The following is a 23262-nucleotide window of genomic DNA, read 5'->3' as shown; positions in this document are numbered from 1 at the left end:
TAAATAGCAATAAACAATAAACCACAGTTTGCACACACTAGATTAATGACACACTTCTATTTTGACTAGGTAAACATTTCAACATATGATAAACAAACCATCTATTTCAAATTCATATTGTATGTATATTTGCCACATTTTTATTTAGAAAATATCTTTAGGATGGCAACACTTTTTCACGCAAGCAAATTCCCCACTTGCAGTGCAGGGAGATAGTCTGCGTTCTGGACAGTGTTGTTTGAAAGCTAAACACAGATATGATAAGGTCGGGTAAACATATGTAATACTCCCTTTTCACTCTCCTCTTGAGAACATAGCGAAGTTTCCAATACAAGACATGGATGTACAAACTTTTAGCAGGAAACTTTTCTTATTTCTATTTCTTTGTAATGTATACATTTATTGCACTACAACCGAAATTTGCTCCAACAGCATTCTTCCTGGATCAAAAGGTATCTGTGTGCTTTATTTTAATGAAATAAAATAAATGTTTTTTGTTTTTTTGTATTGTTTTTTTTTTACAAGTACAGGGGCCTATTGCACTAGGATAAACTAAGGGATTAAGCTGGGATATCTTGGTGATCCTGTCACAATTTATCCGCTAATATAAAGTTATTTTTTTGTTATCATAATCGTTCTTGGTGTGAGTGTACCTTCAGGGTACATTTACACACAGCAGTGTACTAAATTTGGCATACAGATGACAAGATCACCAAGATATCCCGGCTTAATCCCTTGTCCTATTTTTGTCCAATAGGCCCCTGATTTCAGAAAAGCCAGTTTGTAATTTTTTATTGTTATTTGCTATAGTCAAACATTACCATTAAATATTAATCTGGATAAATAACCTTAACATGAAAATTATTGCTATAATAATTTATGTGGTAACATCTAAAGCTTGCAGCTTCATAGTGTTAAACAGGACAATATTGCTCCTTTTGCTGTACAGTCGTTCTGGAGAAAACAGTGATGTTATCAGCTTATTTTAATGTATCATATACCGACAATGTTGGCAGATCAGTATTATAGTTTATAGAATTAAATATGACCTAATTAATCAATTTTATTTGTATATTTAGTTGAATAATTTGGATCATAATTTTTGTATCCCCACTAAACCTAAATAACTTAGGTTACAATAACAAATCTAAATTTAATTGCAGGATCAAGTAGAAATAGCTCTTTAGGGTAACAATTGCAGATTACCACTTTTTACATTTTTTTCTCCCCTACATTGTTGTCATACTGTTTATATAGATAACATAATAATTGTAACATGCTACAGTAGCCTCTCATATGACTGAAACCCTGCTGTTAATCCCAACTATGTGCCTTTGTTAAAATGTTGTTCTGTCATTGAAAGGATCACACTCACAGCAAAGGAAATTGTGTGGAACATTGTGTCAGTGATTTTCCATCAGCATGAACTGATGCCATTGATATACTATATATATATATATATATATATATATATATATATATATATATATATATATATATATATATATATATATATATATATATATATAGTATATCTTTCTCATTATTTCTCTCAATATTTTGTTGTTTGTTTATGAAACAAACAAAACTATATATATATATATATATATATATATATATATATATATATATATATATATATATATATATATATATATATATATATATATATATATATAGTTTTGTTTGTTTCATAAACAAACAACAAAATAACTAACAAAACAAAACAAACAAATGTTAAGAGCAAATGTCTTTCCCCACAGCTCATACTTTTGCCAATGTCTATAAACTCACCCTTCTTGATATTGAATAACTGTCTATATTTAAACAGCTGCAATGTAACGGCATGTTTGGGTAAGATCTGTCTGTGAATTTTCTGTTTGAGAGGCCCCAATCTCTAACTTTTTCTTCATCTAACAGGCGATCCAGGTGATGTGGGAGCAGACGGTGAAAAGGGCAGAATGGGGAAAACCGGCCCACCTGGCCAGCGAGGTCTCTGAGACGTTGTTGGTTTGTTATTTAATGAATCAGTGATAGATTAAAGGGAAGTTGGTTAAAACATGTCTGTTTACTGTTCATGTCCAAAAATATCCAGTAAACTCAAATAATCTGCTTTAATAAAGCTTTCTAATGTAGTTGCTATCTGTTAATTCAAAATTATGTTATTTTGTTGAGCACTTTTAACAAAACAGATTGTTTCAGTAAAACAAACAGGGAATCTAGCATTAAATAAAGAATTTTCTGTTGATCAGTTTTAGCCCCAATGAGCAGCCAAAACAACAACAACAACAACAACAACAACAACAACAACAACAACAACACATCTGTGGTGAGATGTTGGAGAAAATTTTTGCAAAGATTTCTGATCTGGGTCCCATTCTCCTCTGGCAACAAAATAATACAATAATACATATTCTAAGTCATGTGTTCAGTTAAACGGATGTAAAATGATGCTGCCTTCCAGTACATTATTAAGTCAGTAAATAGATATTTTGAGCATAACGATTGCAATATAAGGAAAATATTATAGAGTCTTGCATATCCGTCCATTTTTTGCTTCATCAGCATTTAGGCCGAGACCACTATTCTAGTATAATTAGTATGGGCATCGCAAGACAGATATAGGAAAGCAAAAGGGAAGTGTTAACAGAGCTACTTAATCATATTATTTCAGACAAAGATAATAATTTGTATTTGTTACACTTTCATCAGACATAACTGTAATACACGGTTTTGAGTTGTGGTATGTAAATGCTTGGCTAAAGAGTTGTCTTTAATCTAAATTTAAACTGAGGGAGTATTGTCTGAGCCTGACACATTTTCAAAAAAAAAACAAAAAAAAAACAAACAAACAATCTTTCCAGGGTTTTGGAACCAAAAAAAAACCTTTTGACTTTGAAATCCTATTACAATAAAAGTTGTGCCCTTGTATGAGCTTTGTGGAGAAAAACAATGTATAACACAAAGCTGTAATGCTGCTCAGATAACAAAATTCTGAGTTGCATTACACTGATGAAGCTTTTAAGATTCCCTAAATGCTATACAGTAGCTTCTTTTGTATCACTCTAAAAAAAGTGTTAGCATAGCATGTGTACTACTGTACAATGTTTGACCTGCAGTTAGCTGTTTGCCCTCACTGGGCATCAGAGTGTTGCTGGAAGACAGTCTGTTTCTGCCAGACCACATCTTCCCTTGATGTAAGTCACGTCAGAGGCAGGCAGACATGTTAATCGAGGCCAAGGGCAGCTGTGTCGCCATGTGTTTAAAGATGGAAGTGTAATTTGTAGAGCTCTGCAGCAGAAAAGCCTCTTCCAGGCAAGTTGTTAATCAAACCAGTACAAGAACGCCTGGGATTGCAATCACAGGAAGACATGCCCTCTCTTTCACACGTAAATGAACTTTCTAAAACAAAAAGGAAGCGAAAAGTGCCAGGAAGAGAAAAATGCCTGTTTTTTTTTCACTCTACAGAGTGACCACAGAGGCATTAAGTTTTAGAATGGCTGTTTACTGCAAAAATGTAGTTGTATTTTTAGCTTTCCATCTAAAAAAAAATAGTAGCAAAAGGCTATACAAAATAGCTAAATGTTCTTCTAAAAAATAATTTTAAAAAGAATCTGAGAATTAGTGGGCTTGACTGGCAAAACTATGGCATACTCTGCTTTAAATAAGAACAGGGAATTATTTCATTTTAATTTTTATTTTTAATAATCATCACACCCTCAAAGCAAAAAAAGAAATCATTCACAACAGTGGCGTAGGAAGAATTTTATTTTTGGTCGGGCCTGGGCAAAAGTGAGCAGGCAATTCAATGTGGGGGTGGGATGAATAGGTTGGCTTGGGGTGATGGTTCAACATAAACAGATTTTTTTCAAAACCTCAAGATGAATTCTTATTATACAAAACTTATTATACAAATAAAATATATGAATTAGGTCTTATTTAAATCTATAAACTATAATACTGATCTGCCAACATTGTCGCTATATGATAAATTAAAATAAGCTGATAACATCACTGTTTTCTCCAGTACGACTGTACAGCCAAATCTAATTTTGTCGCAATATTATCCTGTTTGACACTGTGAAGCTGCTTTGACACAATCGTGATTGTAAAAGCGCTATATAAATAAAGTTGATTGATTGATTGATGAATTGCATCAAAACTTCAGCCACATACATTACCCCTGTAATATCACTACTGATTGTTCTTTGCTGTGTTCCCGGCTTTACAGAATGAACCCGTGCTTGGTATTGAAAAGTCTTACCCGTACCGACTGATGGATGGGGTCTCTCCCGTGTCATTGCGACTTTTTAAAAGTCCTTTTTATAGAATTTTGCATCGCTGCAGTTTTTCTATTACACAACTGCAAATTATAGGCTAAGTAAATAGGCAAACACACTTCATGAACTCACAGGCGCAAGCATGAGACAACCTGACAACCTAAGTGCCTAACACAGCTGTCAACCAAAATCATCAATCATTATGCAAAAAACATAGACTGTAAAAAAACACACACACACAAAAAAACATTTTTTAAGTATTTGAGATGTTATAATACTTTTGTAATTATGTTAAAATAATTTAAACAACAGTTTTTTAACAAATATTATACTTGTATAATAAATAGTGGGAAGTAGGAAGTACGCTGGCTATCTTGCATTATGTTTCTGCTTCGGAGCCAAGAGTATCTCTTCACTCCTCAAGCCTGATACTGAGTTTCTCCAGGTGGTGGTCTGCATTCAGCTGGCGCTTTCAAGTGATCACACATTGCCTACCTGCAGATCTGTGCAGTGGTCTGCATTCAGCTGGAGTGTGTTCCCTGGGCAGAACTACTGTGGAGTTTCCCTTCAGCCCTACTGTGGAGTTTCCTCTCATAAAAGAGCTTGTATGCTGCGCGTCTTTTTAAAGATGTCTCGCCCGTGCACTTCTGGGTGCGGTTGGTCTCTGCCGCCTTCTGATGGGCACAATCACTCGCTGACGTGTTGGGTTCAGGCAACGTTTGTGGATGTTACCACTGTGGGAACATGACCTTCTCAGTGCTGCGGTTGAAACTCAATGAACTCCGTCCTGGAGCGACTGTCACCTCTGCCACATCCCAATTTACCGTCTCTATGGTAGGTGGTTCTTTGGCTGGTGGCCAGGGTGACCTGAGGGTGATGTGGAACAAACCCCCGACACTAGGTCCTCGGGCCACTCCCCCATAGTGCACCACTACTCACGAATGGTCGAGCTGAAACAGCGGGTCTGGCTCCTGCCGCCCCGCGTGTTTCATTCAGTGCTCCAGAGGATGGCAAGGTGTTGACCACCTCATATTCCTCATATCCTCACCTCATATCCACCTCATCTCAAGGTGGGCTAGAGTCCTCTGTGCTGCCGCCTTTGGCCCTGCCAGGAGCTGTCTCAGGGTGGATTGGAACCCTCCGCCATGTCCTGAGTGCTCGCGGCTGGATGATTGTTTTTTGGGGGGAGCCAAACAGCCCTGAAAGCCGCCAGGCTTTGCCCCCAATTACTTTCTTTCCCGAGGTGCATGAGGAGATCACCCGGTTCTGGAGGTCCCAGTTGTCTTTCCGGGACCGTTCGGTGGCCTCCTTCACCTTCTCTGCCCCCGAAGGGGCCACAGCCAAATCTTATACTATTATACGCTCTGTTGCTATTCAACTGTGTCAGCAGAGTGCTTCTACATGGTGCGGTGATCCTAAGCACCCCCTCCAAAGCCTAAGCACCCCTCCAAAAATCACACCGCCTTGCTGCCCCACCCGGGATACGTCTGTGGTTCTCATGACCCCGCTGATTCAGTTCTTTGGAACCTGGCTAGAGCTTCCCAACCTGACCCACTGGGGAACCAACAGGCTCGGCTATGCAATTCAGTTTGTATGGTCTCCTCCCCGCTTCTGGGGAGTCCACTATACCATGGTGAGTGGCAATGCCTCTGTCATGCATGCAGAGGTTGCTACCTTGCTGGCCAATGGTGCAATCGAGACTGTCCGTCTAGCTGAAATGAAGTCCAACTTCTATGGGGCCTACTTCATTGTACAAGATGTTGAAAGCCAAATGCCTTTTCAAATTTGTTCGTCTATTGGATTGGTTTGCAGCGATTGACCTGAAGGACGAGTACTTTCATGTCTCCATTTTTTCTCGACATAGACCATTCCTATGGTTTGCTTATCAGCAGGTATAGCAATATATCAGTACACTGTTCTCTCATTCGGACTAGCTCTGTTCCCTCGCATCTTCACGAAGGTCAACGAGGCAGCCCTTGTGCCACTTAGGCAACACAGGGTACACATCCTTAACTGAACCATCACAATGACTGACTGTTGCTGAGTTACAAAGATCTGGAGCTCCCATACCAGTCTTGTCCTTCGGGTCAACTGGGAAAAGAGCGAACTCTCCCCAGTGCAGAAGATCTCTTTTCTCGGTATGGAAATCAACTCAGTTGCTATGTACGCAGCTTTCGAGCGAGCCCACAAAGTCACTGCTGACTTGCTTCCATAAAATCGAGAGCACAGGTGTGGTTCCACTGAAGTTATAATTATTCCAGGCATATTGTTGTATCAACAGATGCCTCTGCCATAGGCTGGGGTGCCATGTACAATGGACATGCTGCCGCGGGCTCCTGGACAGGATCAAAGTGCTCCCTGCATGTCAATTGCCTCGAGTTTCTGTTGGTACGGTTCACCCTGCAGCACTTTCGAGCATTGATAAGGGGTCAACATATGCTAGTCCGGTCAGACAACAAGGCCATAGTAGCGTACATTAACCGTTAGGGAGTTCTACGCTCCCGCTGTATATCGCAAATCACCCGCCATATCCTCATATGGAGTCAGAAGCATCTGTGGTCACTTTGCGTCATTCACATCCCAAGAAACCTGAAACATGCAGCTGACAAGCTCTTACGGTTTCAGCCACTTCCTGGAGAATGGAGACTCCATCCCTGAGAAGGGAATGGAGACGTTACCTCCTCCTGGCACTTCCACTTTACCGTTGGAACGGCCGGGAGTTCAGTCTTGGCTCCTCAGCAGGTAACATAATGCGAGATGCCAGCGTACTTCCTTATATACCCATAAGTTGGGGCGGGGTTACGCTAGTCAAATTTCGCTTTTCATTGTCATTCGCTCATTGTCTAATACTTGAAGGTGATATGCTTCTAAGCAAAACCTTCATTCATCAGTCACTGATATGTCTCTGTTTCCTCCTCAGGGAACGAGGGTTTCATATGCGTAAACTAAGACGTTCCTCTTCTCCACATAACTTTGTTTAGACATTAGGATGGTTCCTCAGCTCCACAAATCATTTCATAATAAATGTCTAAGGTTTTCCAGCATAGTTTGCCTTATAACTGAAATATTTTAATAAATGGATCAATCCCTGAAGATGGCAAGCAGCAACTGAAATACTTCCTTCTGTAAAAAAAAAAAAAAAAATCAGACAGTATGAGAAAATATGTATCGGAATGTCAGTGCCTCTCAGCCAAAATAAGTAATCTCAGAAATTATACTGAATGACGTTACAGAAATAAAAGCAATTGTATCCTATTATTGCTTTGCAAAACTCAGGAAGGCCTATTACCCATTTGCAGATGGATATTTAATTCGGAACTTTGGTCCAAGGCTGTCACAAGCAGTCCCAAAAACAGCTGTCAGAAAGCTTTTAACGAGCTGGAAAATGTAATTTTATCAGTTTTATATCAAAGACTACTGACACAATATAATTTTGCCACACAAAATCCAGTGATTGAGGCTGAAAGAGTATGCACATATTTTTGCTTTGATATGTGCTTCATTCCTTTTAAAAAGCATTGTGAGACAAATTTCGTGAATTGGGGCAGACTCAGATAGCTAATAAACTTGTTTTCTTCTTTCATAGGCCTGACCGTTGAATGTGGAGGAAAAGGAGAGATGGGCCAAATGGGGAAGATGGGTCCTAGTGGAATGAGAGGTTAAATGGAGATTGAATGCTGTTTGTTTATATATGCTATGTTTACATACGGTGTGTGCTACCTATAACTTAATAACACTGTATCTGGGAATCGTCTACCGAAAGCCACTTTCATTTCCATCGATGTTGTGCAGTATTTTCTAATTTGTCTATCAATCAATCGATCATGTCTATCAATTTGTCTATCAACTGTTTAATCATTCCTTCCAGACACTGAACATCACACTTAAATAGAACTAAACAGGCAATGATTTCTTGTGGTGATCTGTAAAGTAGGGCAGAGTGAGGCACAATGCTAACACTTTTTGACTTTCGCAGTTTGTGTAAATCCATTTATGGTTCAGTGTATTTATTTTTCCCCACATTAAAGGGTTACTTCAGTGATTAGCATATGGTTTTGTATCAGTAGAAACCCTGGAGTATATTCAACTGATTGTGCTTTCCCCCCTCATATCCCCCTGAGACAAAAGATTTATGCATTTTGTTTCTGGAAAAATTCCTCCTATGATGCAAATTGACGATATTTGCATCATAGGAGGAATGTTTGCCCAAAGGCTAAAGACTACAGCCAGCAGAGGGAGCCATTTCCACATATTTTGAACCCGCGCATGGGGGATGGGAGATTACACTCAGCTCGCAGGGAGAGCTCAGCTCGCAGCTGCAGGCACTCATTTAAACTATGGTGAGCAATGTAAGTCTTTTAACTTCTCAAATTAATTTCTATGAAAGTTAAGCTTGCAAAGGCATGAACTGAAACGCGCCAGACTGAACTCCCGTTTTGAATGTATGCCACAAATGCAGTCGCGATTACCTCAGCTCTCATCAGGAGAGCTCATTTATCTCACTCCTGCAGTTAGTGCACAGTGCTGTGATACTCGCGCTGTGACTCACTCATTATATTTAACGGACACATTCAGTTTTAAATTGTAGTGTCTTCTCCAACTTAGGGTGCTTTCACATCTCTAGTTCGGTTCATTTAGTCCGAAACAAGAGCAAACAATTATGCATTGTTGCATTTTTCAGATTTTTTGGTTCCTTTTCACACCACACTGATTGCTTTGGTCCGAACCAGTTGAAACGAACCAAAACGCAGGCACGTGACAACATCCACATCACTCATTGGCCATGGCGTATTTCCTAAACTGCTTTTCGATTGGTCAGAATTTACGTGTGGGAAAATTCCAACAGGAGAGGCAAAGCCAGCAAACTATAATAACACTATGGAGAGACGACTGCGCGGGCCACTTTTGTCCCTGGCCATAATCTACTACACTGTGTGTATTTACCACAGTATGCAAACAAAACATTTCTATAATGAAGCGCGGATGCGACATGAAAACAACGTTCTAATGCACTGCAGACGGCAAGCGCGCATCGCTCGTCACTTCAAGAGGAGGCGTGCATTAATTATTAATTCTTGACATGCTTCCATCTTCCGAAAATATTGCCAGCGATCTATCAGGTAATAATATCATGCACACAATGTCAGCACAGCTAACTACGGCAGCTGGTTCAGTCCAAAAATGATCAGTACTTTTGCAGTTGTGTCTGTTCGAGGTCGGATCACGTTCTCACCACAAATAAACCGCTCCAGAGTTCGCTTGAAATCGTACCGAGACCACCTCTTCAAGGAGGTCTCGGTACACTTGTTTGGTCCGCTTTTAGTGCACACCCGAGTGCGATTGCTGCTTTCAGACCTGACCAAACGAACTGCACCAAAGAGGGAAACGAACTCTAGTACGATTCAGCCGAACTAAATGAGGCAGGTGTGAAAGCACCCTTAGTCACAGTAATCAAGTTGGTGGCTTTGGGAATGGCCTTACAGGGCAGCAAAGCATTTTGGGAATTGTAGTCTTTCATTCCCATGAGACAAAAATACATTTTCTGTCTTTTCTCAGTCTAGAAGGCACCAAATTCAAAAATAATTTCACATTTCTACTACATTGATGGCCCAGTTTAAATACAGATTCATCTTCCCAGCACTGAAGTACCCCTTTAATTTCACACATCTAGTATAAATGTGTGGTTTTGTTTCATTAATACAGTGTATACTTTTTTTCTTGATTTACCCTGAAAGAATGGAAGTGAAATGTGACAACTATAGACCATAAAAAATATGGATGACATGACTTCATCCATTTCCGCTGACCAGAGTTGAAGCTTTTATACGCCCCGCATGACGCTGACAGCTTGAGTCTGCGCAGTAGTGATTTGGGACCAGAGTTACGCAGTAGAGAGCAGGAAGTACAGCCGCAATATCAAAAGCCCGTCCACACTCTCACAGATGCAGAACAATTAATTATGTTGGTGTAAAACAGTTATGGAAATGTAGAAATTAAAGCTAAAGCTTCAATCTGCTCCCAAAAATCCCGAAAAAAGTCTGTTAGTGTCTCAGTGACAACTTCACTCAGAGAAGCCGTCGATCTCAGCTGTCAATCATGAGGTCACACCCCCCGTTTTTATAGCATCAAATGACTAACTAAAACTAAACTTATTTTAAAAAAAAGAACACTTGAAATGAAATCATTGTGATGATAACTACCTACAATGACATAAACTAACTTTAGGGAAAATATATTTGAAGTGTAATTTAATTGTTTAGTTTGCCTCGCGTCCATTAGAAAACATGGAGGGGCGGCTATACTGGGACCGGCCATCTGGGTGCGATTGAGGTGTGGAGGTTTCAGTTTCTGGGAGGAGTACAGCAGGCTTGGTGACAACATGCCCCATAGGTTGGGTACATTGTAAAATGACAGATTGAAATGTTACCTGATATAATCATAAAATACCCAAGAAAAACTAAAAATTTTCAAATAAAATAATGGCATTTTTTAATCATTAAAATATACAGATTTTTGAGTTTGACAATAAACACATGAACTACCCACAGCTATACAGCATAGTTAAGAACATAATAATTAATGTTGAAAATGTACTGAACACTGAAGGTTAAAATACAGTGATCATTGATCTAAGCAAGTAATATGGATGGTCTAATGCCCGTCTAGAAACATCTTGGTTACGTATGGTAATCCTGATTCCCTGAAGGAGGAAACGGAGACGTATGTCGGATGTCACCAATAAATTGGGGATCACTTCAGGGAGCCCTATCAGCTTTGAGATATAGAGAATGGGCCAATGAACATTGGCGTGTGGGATTTGCATATAAGCCTCTGCGTGATCCCCTCAGACCCTGTATGTTCCGGGCGGGGAAATTATCACAGGGAGAGTCACTGCCGCTTTTCCGCAAGACCCACTCAGCATACTATTGGATAACGCTGGGTAAGCGTCCCCTGGGGGAAGCCACATCATGCCCAGAGAGAGTTACCAAGTGGAGAATACACGTATGGACTGGACATATTTGGGCTGGGGTCTCAGGATCACTAGTTCCGGGAACCAAGTCCTGTTGGGCCAATACGGGGCGATCAACAGGATCTGCTACTCATCCTCCCTGGCCTTGCATGAGGCGCGCTTGTAAAGCTTACCAAATCCAGCTCCATCATGAGAAAAGAGATCCTCTGTGTGGGGTAGAGTTTGTTCTTTTCCCAGTTGACCCGAAGCCCCATTTGGCTTAGGTGATTGAGCACCATGTGCCTGTGTTCGCACAACTTCTCTCGCAACTGAGCAAGGATCAGCCAGTCGTTCAGATAGTTGAGGATCTGAACACCACGCTCTTTCATGGGAGCAATGGCTGCCTCCGCGACATTTATGAAGACACGGGGCGACAGGGACAGCCCGGAGGGTAGGACTTTGTACAGATATGTTCATCCGGAATTCATCCGTTCACACAAGCTTAGGAACGGTCTGTGTCAAGGGAGAATCGAGACAGGAAAGTACACGTCCTTCAGGTAGATCACTGCAAACCAATCTTGGGTATGGATGCACCTGAAAATGCATTTCTGCGTTAGCATTCTGAACGGCAGCCTGTGAAGGGACTGGTTCATCGTCGATCACGTCCTTCGCCAGTAGGACTGTGATCTCTGCCTGGAGCACAGGGGTGCCCTCCTTTGACATGGAGGTGAAGTGGACATCCCTGAACTTGGGGGGACGCTGGGAGAACTGAATTGCATAGTGAGTCTGATGGTACGCATGAGTCAGCAGGACAGGCTGGGAAGCGCTTGCCAGGCCCGAGTGACTGAATCAGCGGGACCAACGGCACCACAGACATACCAGCGGTGGAGCGAAGCAGCATGCAGGGACCTGGCTCAGTATAGTAGCGGCCCATTGCTGGGTCTGAGTGTGCTGGGCAACACTCACCTGCTTCCACTGAAGGGGCACATTAATGTGGGGAGGCCACTTGTGGGTGTCCTGGGTGCCCCTTCTGGTGATTGGAGAGGCGCCTGAGGGTGACAAGGCATGGGAGACTTGAACACAGCCAAGCACGCTCTCTTGGCACCCCGAGATTTTGGAAACTGCTCTTTTTGTGAGAATTTGGGCACCTCTGGCACTGGTAAACAAAATGAGAACTCCGGGGATGGAAGGAATGATGCTGCAGCCATCTCCTTAAGACCAGTCTCCGCCATCACTGGGTGGCCCATGTCAGGGTCTCTTACGACGGCACTTGCCACCTGGCTTGGCATTGACCTGAGCGGACTAGACGTCCTTCCCACGGCAGTCTCCATGCCTATGCCCGGGTGGAGGCTGCTGCTGGGCTGCTGCGGCAGGGTGGAGGCAGCAGAGGCAGGATGTGTCGGATGGCCTCCATCTGCTTCTGTGTGGCCAAGAACTGCTAGGCAAAGCTCTTGTTCGCTTCGCCGAACAACCCGGCAGGGGAAATGGGAGTCCAGGAACCGATGTTTATCGGTCTCTATTATGTCGGCCAGGTTGAGCAGAAATGCTGCTCATGGCCCACAAGAGTGGACATTTCTTGGCCAATAGAAAGGGCGGTGACATTCTCGCCCTGAGGGTGAGGTCCGTCGCCGTCCGGAAGTCCAGAGGAGCTCTGGGCCAGGACTATCCTCATGCATGTCCATGAGTTCCTGAGTCTGGTGCACCTGGAGCAATGCCAAAGCCTGCAAGGTGGATGCAGCCTGGCCACAAGACCTGTAAGCCTTCGTAGTCAGACTGGAAGAGAACTTACAGGGCTTCGATGGGAAACACGGGTCACCGTGCCCGATAGAGGCGGTTGCCGGACACAGTTGCATGGGTCCGACTCAACCGTTGCCACTCCCCTAGAGGTAGGCAATACACCTGAAATCATCCTCCACCAAGGACTGGAACTCCCCCTCCGATGCAGAGATCGACATCTGCTTGTCTGCCAGAGCCCCGAAGCCAATGACTAATGAGGGGGTGTCAGCGGGTCACTCCGGAAGCTCTACTGGCAGCAGCGAGTCCCCAAAGTGGAAACATAACTACCCACAAAAGCTACCTCAGCGAGCTCTAAGCCATGGCGTGTGATACAGCGATTGTGACTGTCAGCACCAGTCGTTTCCTCCTAGTTCTCTCCCTCTCTTGTTCTCTCTCTCTCTCTCTCTCTCTCTCTCTCTCTCTCTCTCTCTCTCTCTCTCTCTCTCTCTCTCTCTCTCTCTCTCTCTCTCTCTCTCTGTCTCTGTCTCTCGCTGAGAATGAGTCTCTTTTCAGAGCTGTTTGGCTCCGAAGTGAATGACAACAGTCTGTGGCGATCGCTTCCGCTTTATACCCATGCATGGTGCGATATACAAATCCTGCATGGCAAAGTTCAATGGCCGTTTTCTATATCGCGAAGCTGATAGGGATCCCTGAAGTGATTCCCAATTCATCGATGACGTCCGAAGTACGTCGAACGTGACCGACTGAAAGTGAAGCGAAGGTCTTTATTGCCCGACATTAATATTTGAAACCATTCAAATTCCAGCAAATTTAGCACACCAGGAAAAGAAACAACTGATACATAGCTTGAAATTATTCTCTACTTACTCTGAAAGTAATTGCAATATATAAGAAAAGAAAATATATGTTTTAATAAGTATAACTAAGTATATTCATTCAAGTATTGTTTGTACACACACACACACACACACACACACACACACACACACACACACACACACACACACACACACACACAGTATATATATATATAGCATATTGTGATAAAAGTTCATTATTTTCCATAATGTAATGATAAAAATTAAACTTTCATATATTTTAGATTCATTGCACTCCAACTGAAATATTTTACGTCTTTTATTGTTTTAATACTGATGATTTTGCATACAGCTCTCTTCTCTAGCTATTAGCCTAATCATCTGAATCAACTAAAGCCCCGTTTCCACCACAGGAACTTTACCCAGGAACTAGGAACTTTGGGTGGTACTTCGTGTGTTTAGACCGCAGGAACCAGGGTAAAATTGAAGTTCCGGGTAAATATTTCCCCCTCCAAACGGCCCTGCTCGCGAGGTAGTACTTTTTCAAAGTTCAGGAACTTTCGAGGGCGGGACTTGGGCGCTGAACATGCTGATTGGTTGAGCTCACGCAGTTCAACCGGCATTTTTAAAAGTCTTTTGCGAGGTTCGTTCTGCGTTCAGTAAATATCAGTCTTGCTCTCTGTCTGGTGGCGCGCGGTCGTCTCAGCCATCTCACGTTCAATGTCCGTAATAGCTGATAATAATATACATTGTCATTTTAAATCTAGCTTTACAAGCTTTCTGAATATGCTGCAGCTGCATGCTGCTGAATCTGCATATTAGTGCTCTTTTCTGTCGTTGTTAATTACCTCTTTAGTAAACCTATACATAACCAGCAAAAGTAGCAAAGCTTGAATCTCTTCCATACTCGTTATTAATTTTTTTTCACCATGTAAACGACCTGACCGATTACTATAAGTGTGTCCTTACATGACGTGACGGCGCGCGCCGCGCTCATGTTGACAAGAGAGGAAAGTACATTTTTCTGAGGGGTAAACTTTTTATTTCGTGAGTTATGAAGATAATGTTGGAGTAATGACACAGCGTATATTGCCCCAGGCAGTTTTTACTTTAACTGCGCCTGACAGAAGATTTTTTTTTCTGAGATGATTATTACACTTTACAACAAATAGCTATAAATAATACTGTATTAGTCCTGGTGGCCGTTAAGAGTTGCTATGGCTACAGTTAACACACTCCAGCTGCTGGAGAAAACAGCGTTGACATTTTTGATGCGGCAGACAAACTGCATGTGACAAAATGATTGTGATTGAAAGTCATCACATGTAAACACCAGATCGGTTTAGATAACGTCTCATGTAAACAGTCTTTCAATTGGTACACACACAAATGATTACTGTCCTTCACTGATTTGGAGGAACAGTCGCGCGCAGTTCTACATCACCGGACTAATCTGCCTAATCTTCTCGGAACTTTATCGCGGTCGAAACGCAGACAGCTGCAGGTCTGGGGGGGAGAAAAGTTCCTGTAAAAAAGTTCCTGGTACAAATTGTTCCGGGTAATTTTGGTGGAAACGGGGCTTAATTAACTCTAAACACCTGCAAAAGATTCCTGAGGCTTTTAAAAACTCTCAGCCTGGTTCATTACTCAAAACCACAATCATGGGTAAGACTGCCGACCCGACCCTGTCCAGAAGGCCATCATTGACACCCTCAAGCGTATGGAGATACTCTTATGGAGGGTAAGACACAGAAAGAAATTTCTGAACGAATAGGCTGTTCCCAGAGTGCTGTATCAAGGCACCTCAGTGGGAAGTCTGTGGGAAGGAAAAAGTGGGGCAAAAAACGCTGCACAACGAGAAGATGTGACTGGTCCCTGAGGAAGATTGTGGAGAAGGACCGATTCCAGACCTTGGGGGACCTGCCGAAGCAGTGGACTGAGTCTGGAGTAGAAACATCCAGAGCCACCGTTCACAGGCGTGTGCAGGAAATGAGCTACAGGTGCCGCATTCCCCAGGTCAAGCCACTTTTGGGCTACAGAGAAGCAGCACTGTACTGTTGCTCAGTGGTCCAAAGTACTTTTTTTCGGATGAAAGCAAATTTAGCATGTCATTCGGATATCAAGGTGCCAGAGTCTGGAGGAAGACTGGGGAGAAGGAAATGTCAAAATGCCTGAAGTCCAGTGTCAAGTACCCACAGTCAGTGATGGTCTGGGGTACCATGTCAGCTGCTGGTGTTGGTCTACTGTGTTTTATCAAGGGCAGGGTTAATGCAGTTAGCTATCAGGAGATTTTGGAGAACTTCATGCTTCCATCTGCTGAAAAGCTTTATGGTTTTATTAAGATTTAGTTTTTCAGCATAACCTAGCACCTGCTCACAGTGCCAAAACCACTGGTAAATGGTTTACTGACCATGGTATTACTGTGGTCAACTGGCATGCCAACTCTCCTGATCTGAACCCCATAGAGAATCTGTGGGATATTGTGAAGAGAAAGTTGAGAGACGCAAGACCCAACACTCTGGATGAGCTTAAGGCTGCTATCGAAGCATCCTGGGCCTCCATAACACACTCAGCAGTGCAACAGGCTGATTGCCTCCATGCCACGCCACATTGAAGCAGTCATTTCTGCAAAAGGATTCCCGACCAAGTATTGAGTGCATAACTAAACATAATTATTTGAAGATTTCATTTTTTGGTATTAAAAACACTTTTCTTTCATTGGTCGGATGAAATATGCAAATTTTTTGAGATAGGAATTTTGGGTTTTCATGAGCTGTATGCCAAAATCATCAGTATTAAAACAATAAAAGACCTGAAATATTTCAGTTGGTGTGCATTGAATCTAAAATATATGAAAGTTTAATTTTTATCATTACATAATGAACTTTATCACAATATGCTATTTTTTGAGAAGGACATGTATGTATGTATGTATGTATATATATATATTTATATATATATATATATATATATATATATATATATATATATATACACACACACACACACACACACACACACACACACACACACACACACACACTTCCCATGTGTTATTTTTAACAGGACCGAAAATCCAGGTTTTAAAAAGAAAATAATGATTAGTTGGAGACTGACATAATTTGCTCAACAGATAAAGGGGAAGCAGTGTAAAGTATGTGCAATGCTGCCACCTACTGGTGATTCATTGTTATTTCTGGATATATAATATATCAATCATTGATATGTGCTTGTAAAACGAATAATTAGTGGTAATGTTTTGTTAAATTAGACTGTATGTTTACAGTTTTTGCCCATTGCTTCAACACATTTTGCAAAACTTCGCTCATTGTACCAAAACTCTACACACAACTAAACATGACACAACACTGCGAAATATACCTGTCACATTTTTAGTCAAACAGAAACTCTACTATCTAAACCTTAACTCTGCTATCAAACCCTAACATTCCTTTGTCAAAATGTAACTCTGATGACAAAATGATACACACTTGCATCATATGAATACACTTTCAGATCAGGGAGAACACACTAGTCCCCCTTTTATACTTTATATAAAACACTGTAGTCTTTAATTTTCACTGTTTTTATTCAGTTCATCAGTTGCCCAGCTTTACTCTCTGCCCAGCTTCCCTCACTGTCAGGCCATGACTTATCACATGATCCACCAAGGCTTTAATATCATCTGAAATATTGTTCTGCTGTGTATAGTCTCTTTGACCATGTCTCGAGTGCAAAGCAGCGCTTTTGTTTAAGGAATGGGTACATGTGTTTGAGGTATGGTTACAAAAGCTTCACATGGTGTTACTTTAGTCTAAACATGGGTCTATAGTGTTCAAGCAACAGCAAAAACTGTAAATGGAATGTCAGAGGTTAAATTGTAACTGTTAATCTATTACTGTGGCAGGTGACAGGGGACAACAAGGAATTGATGGTCTCCCAGGGTTAAAAGGAAAGCCTGGTAAATATCAAAACATCTCTGTGTTTTCTGCTCTGTTTGAATGCATTTCATATAATAAGAAAAATACTTGTGTTATACCTCTGAATAAACAGTAGGCATTAGATTTTCTTCATATTTATAATTATTGATGACAACAATGAACAATTTGTGTGACAGGTACGACTTGTGACTGTGGGAGGTACAGAAAGGTTGTCAGACAGATGGAGATCAATATAAGTAAACTTAGAAATGCTGTTAAGTTTCTTAAAACCGGTGAGACTTATGGTTTAATGAATCAAATTTGCATGTGTGATCTTGACATTGTTCTCCATTATCTCCATACAATTTCCATGATATTAGACAGCATATTAAACAATACACATTTTAAACCCTCTTAAACCATCACACAAATGGTGCAATTAAAAAATAAAACAAACATTGATTTTGTTATTGACTCTTTAACAAATGCATTATAATATTATTATAATTAATAGTAAGTGTTATAAATATAATAAATAGTAAGTCTTATAAATGCTTTGTAAATATAAAAAACATATTTATGAGGCATTTTTTTCCCCCAGTACTATGTTATATTATAACTGAAAGATGTTTTTCTCATAAGAGGCATCTTTGAACAGCTTTTAAGGGAGCTTTTTAAATTTATAAAAAAAATAACTTTACTTATTTGTTTTTATTTTTATTCATCACATTTTTTTAACTGATGAACTTATTTCCACTGAAAACACAGACAAATGATTACAAGACACTAACCAGTACTATGTTTTGTCAATTTCAATAAAGTGGTTCTAGGTATCAGGGAGACTGAGAACAAGTTTTACCTGCTGGTGACAGAGGCAAGGAGGTATGAAGACTCACTTCTAAACTGCAAGTTGCGTGGGGGTTCCCTTGCTATGCCCAGAACCACAGAGACAAACACCTTGCTGGCCAACTATATCAGAGAAGCTGATCTTACTCATGTGTTCATAGGACTACAGGTAGGGGCGACAGAGGTGGGGTATGTGTATGTTGATGGTAACCCCCTCTTGAATACCACAGTCTGGGCTCTGCAGGGGCCACACAGCGGTAAAGGTGGCTGTATGCAGCTTTGTAGTACCGGAGGTTGGAGCCAGATAGATTGTGGAGCCACACAGTACTACATATGTGAATTTGTCAAAAACAAAAACACTTCAGCAAATTAAATCTTGTGTTGGTTTAATGGCCACAGAGAAAAAGAGTTTTTATTTTTATATCATTTTTAAAATGTCATATATCTTTTCTCATACAATGTTTTTTTTTATGTTTCTATTTGATGTTTCACTTAAATTAAATGTAATATTTAAAAATAAAAAACGTTAATAAGATAACAAGGGGTCTGTGAGTGTTGATGCCTCTTTCTTTAAATAACAATGAGGAATTTTTCATTCTAGATCCTTCACTGTTAGATCTTGTTAAGGTTGTTTTTTTTTAATGTTTTTTTTTTACAACAAAATACTGGCAACACTGCCAGCAAGTGATTGTAAAAACTATATTACAATAAGCTTCTACAATCACTGAATATGGTATTTTATGATTACTGTAAATCATACATGTACAATGTAAAATAAAAAATTATAAATGAACAGCTGTTTTATTATTATTAATTTGCTGACTCAAGACTCATTTCTCATAATTCAGTAATACTGTTGCTTCATCATTTACAAATAAAAAACAAGGAATTTATAATTGACATTAAGTAATACTTATCAGTATAGGGGAGAGCAGGGCACTAATGCTTTTTGACTGTCTCAATTTGTGTAAATCCATTTGGGGTTAGAGTATTTATTTATTCCCAAATTAATTGCACACGTCTACTACAATTATGTGGTTTTGTTTCATTAATAGACTGTATACTTTTTTCTTGATTTACCCTGAAAGAACATGCCCCATAGTAACATGTGTACATTGTAACATGTGAGGGGGCACATTGTAACATGAGCAAATGACAGCTTAAAATGTTACCTGATCAAAAACATATCCAAAACAACTATAAAATATTTTGTCAATTAATATATTTATTAACTTTTTGAAATAAAATAATGGCATTTATTATCATTAAAAATACACTGTAAACCCAAATGTTGTCTTTACTTAAACAAATCAAATACACTGTAAAAAATAAAATAAAATAAAAAGTTGTCCAAATTGAATTTCTGTGAATTGATTCAATTTCATTTACAGAAATTCAATTTGGCCAACTGAAACATTTAGATATGATTAGTCAGTAGAAAATGTTCAGTTGGAGACCTGATTAATTTTGTTTTTGTTTTGTTTTTGTTTTTGTTTTTTTTAACAGTGTAAGCTTGACTAAATATTACTGCTTTAGTCCAGAAACTGAGAAATATAAGTTAGTATAACTTATTAACCTACAAAATACATAAACTTAAGATTTCAAGTTGTATGAACTCAAAATCATAATTAATAAAAATAGCTCACTCTGGTCTTGCTTTGATGTGATTTGCCATGCAAGGAGTTCTGTCTGGCAACAAGATAACTTATTCACTGATTGGAGGTAAGTAAAAATATATAGATATAAAGGTATTTTTGTGTAATTTTTAATGGCCAGAAGGAGTCAAGATCGTTTGGTTAAAACGCAAAGCAGCCATGATTACACACTTTCGATAGCTTGCTTTAAGTATGGATGGGTATTTATTAATTTTTTAATTTATTGGAGATTAATAAATCAAATCTCCAGATCCTCTATATTTTCCTTATGTAAATAAAAATCTAATAAAGTTATAATTCTTCTGCAGATATTGACTATACATTTTACATGCATAGATAACATTCCTATACATGCCCATGCCAGCTAAGTATATCTATATTAACAATTATTTGTTAATATATGTGCCTATTCTGACATACAGAAAAAATAAAATAAACAAAGCTCTCTAACCCACCCACCCCTCCATTTGCCTGATTCGCACCACATAGGGAAAAGTGGTAATTATTAGTATTATTTATTTACTTATTTCTCTATTAGATCCAACTTAAATTAAGTCAGCATCTCTTTCCTCCATGTCTCATCACCCTAAATACCTTATAAAGGGTTCCCAAATTTTAGCAAACTGTTGTCTCTTATTCCTATAGAGAGCTGTATACATTTCAGATAAAGTGTATTTGTCGTAAAGTTTGAGTTCGTAAAGCCAAGGCTGAAAGGAGGTCACAATTTATTTTTTCAGAATGTTAAGTTAAGCTTTTTGGCCGACCATAGGAAAGACATTTTTGTTGTGACTTTGACAAACCAAGCTGATGTCTCGAGACACCAAACACAATTAAAAACTCATCTTTGCATATGTAAGGTAAGAGACTGATAGATTGCAGAGATGACACAAACAATTTTGTGTGATGTCTGTCAAAATGTCTTTCATAGCCATCGTGACATCAGTGTCTTTTTTGAGAGCTGTTATCTCTGCTCTAATGGAGATAGAGAACTGGTCGAGTTTTTGTCAATAGCCTCAACAACCTCCGACTTGAATTGTGGAAAATTTGATTGTAAAGCAGCTACCCCGTCTAACACTGCCAGTAGTCATCTTGTTGTCTTTTGGGACCTCACTCATTTGTTCTGCAGTTTTTCTGGGGTTTTATTTGGCACGTTAAGTGAGTATTCTAAACTTGTTGACATGAAAATAAAGTTTTGTTTAATTTTGCTTCACATATCAAGGAAAATTTACGGAGCTGCCTTCGTACGCGTCTTACTCTCACATGACGCCTCCCTGAAGTCATCGGATGTGTCATTTTGAGTAGAAAATTAACTTCAGATGAAACAAAATCGTAAGTTACTAAACCTAACAATAACTATAAAAAAATAACTATATTGACTTTATTTCAGATTTAATGAAAATAATAGTTTCGTTGAAAGTCACGATGATGATGGAGATAAGAGCCACAAGGAGTCTCGGAGCCAAATGCAAGTTCACAATGTTTATTTAGAAGGGATAAAGAGAGGTTTAGACAAAAAACAAAAGTCACAGTCCACAGAATAGAAACCGCACGCGGTGTCCAACGATGTAATCCACTCTGGACGGTGACCGGAGAGAAATCCTTATACGACAGATGACTGACGATCTCATCCATACACTAGACAGAAGGCAAAACAATGCCTGACAGGAAAGGAAGCTCACCAGAACCTGGATAAGACTGGATCTCGCCTAAAAACAAGGCGCACCAGTCACACCCAAAAAAAAAAACAGAACAGAGTTCACTTGAGGGCAAGTTCACGTACACCCACAGACGTGTGAATTCCGGGCATTGACAAGCATCCAGATGCTGCGAAGAACCCGAGAATAGCTGAAGAGAGAAAGAATCAAGAGCTTCCAACTGGACTAGACAGAGTGACTGAGACCAACCAAGGCAATCAGCATGCGACGAGAGTCAGGACAGCGTGCTATTTAAAGAGAACACGACAGGTGAACAATTACCGAAATGAGTGGGAGGAGTTAGTGTACCCGTAAAGGACCACCACCAACAGGTAAGAAAATGCATACACACACACGCGATCACCCTCAAATCCTGACAGTATTAAAAAAGTGACGTGAGTGAAAGGGAGGCGGCGGCGCCGGGAGAGTGATTGTGTGAGAGCGGGAGGCAGAGCAGAGAGATGCGACAGAGTTGCGAAATTGCAGGCGTGGCTCGTGGCTGTTATTTCTAATAGCACAGCATATTTTAAACTAATCGGTTAACCGGTTTCAACCGGTTAATGAGGCCCGGTGGTCGGTCAAGAAAATGTTTAGGTAACTTAAGCTTAATCGCTACTGGATTAATGACCTTAGATATACTGTATGGCCTAATGAAATGAGGAGCCAGCTTACGAGAAGGTGGAAAATCTTTGGTGGAAAGCCATACCTTTTGTCCACACACATAAGGGGGTGGAGGTCACCGGTGACGGTCAGCCGCAGCTTTGGTTCATCTGGTGTTTTGTAATAAAAGTGTTTTACCTCTCCTCCAAGTAGATGGCGCACGAAAGCTAAAGCAGATGGAACTGCTGCATTGGGCTTTTGTGATGGGAAAAGGGCAGGTTGATACCTAACAAGGGGTCATGGACTTTAAATGATTCATGATGATTCAAACGGGGACAAATTAGTAGATGCGACGGGAAGAGAATTATGAAAATACTCAACCCAAGGAAGCTGTTGGCACCAAGAGTTCGGATATTGTGACGACAGACAGCGAAGCATTCGACCGAGATCCTGATTAGTCCGTTCGCATTGCCCATTGGTCTGTGGATGATAACCAGAAGACAAGCTGGCTGAACCGCCGATCTGTCTACAAAACTCCTGCCAAAAACGAGAGATGAACTGAGGGCCCCTATCTGAAATCACAAAAGTCGGAATACCGTGTAGACGAAAGGCTTTGGAAAAATGATCCACCACAGTCAATATGACAGTGTTACCATTAGACGCCAGTAAGCCGGTGACAAAATCAAGGGCTATATGAAAAGAGATGAAAAATAAACTTAAGTAAGAAATTTACCTTTGCTGTGGTAAAATAAATGTTCAGTGA

At 40.2% G+C, this 23262-nt stretch overlaps 1 protein-coding gene across 1 annotated transcript; it reads left to right on the top strand.

Annotated features, from left to right (window-relative positions):
• Nucleotides 1-314: 314 nt before the first annotated feature.
• colec10 (collectin sub-family member 10 (C-type lectin)) lies at nt 315-19343 on the top strand. Its single transcript, XM_067449240.1, has 6 exons — nt 315-452; nt 1921-1992; nt 7867-7938; nt 17692-17745; nt 17902-17997; nt 18526-19343. Exons 1-6 carry the CDS (start codon nt 338-340, stop codon nt 18921-18923), a joined length of 807 nt encoding a protein of 268 aa, XP_067305341.1. The 5' UTR covers nt 315-337; the 3' UTR covers nt 18924-19343.
• The last annotated feature ends 3919 nt before the right edge of the window (nt 19344-23262 follow it).

This window comes from Pseudorasbora parva, chromosome 7 (genome assembly GCF_024679245.1).
Source record: "Pseudorasbora parva isolate DD20220531a chromosome 7, ASM2467924v1, whole genome shotgun sequence".
NCBI classification, from domain to species: Eukaryota; Metazoa; Chordata; class Actinopteri; order Cypriniformes; family Gobionidae; genus Pseudorasbora; species Pseudorasbora parva.
This window is presented reverse-complemented; position numbering and strand designations above follow the sequence as displayed.

Coding starts and splice junctions, on each gene's coding strand:
- colec10 (XM_067449240.1), top strand. CDS start 338: ATGGATGTACAAACTTTTAGCAGGAAACTTTTCTTATTTCTATTTCTT. Junction 1,993..7,866: donor CGGCCCACCTGGCCAGCGAG/GTCTCTGAGACG, acceptor CTTCTTTCATAG/GCCTGACCGTTGAATGTGGA. Junction 17,746..17,901: donor AGGGTTAAAAGGAAAGCCTG/GTAAATATCAAA, acceptor TTTGTGTGACAG/GTACGACTTGTGACTGTGGG.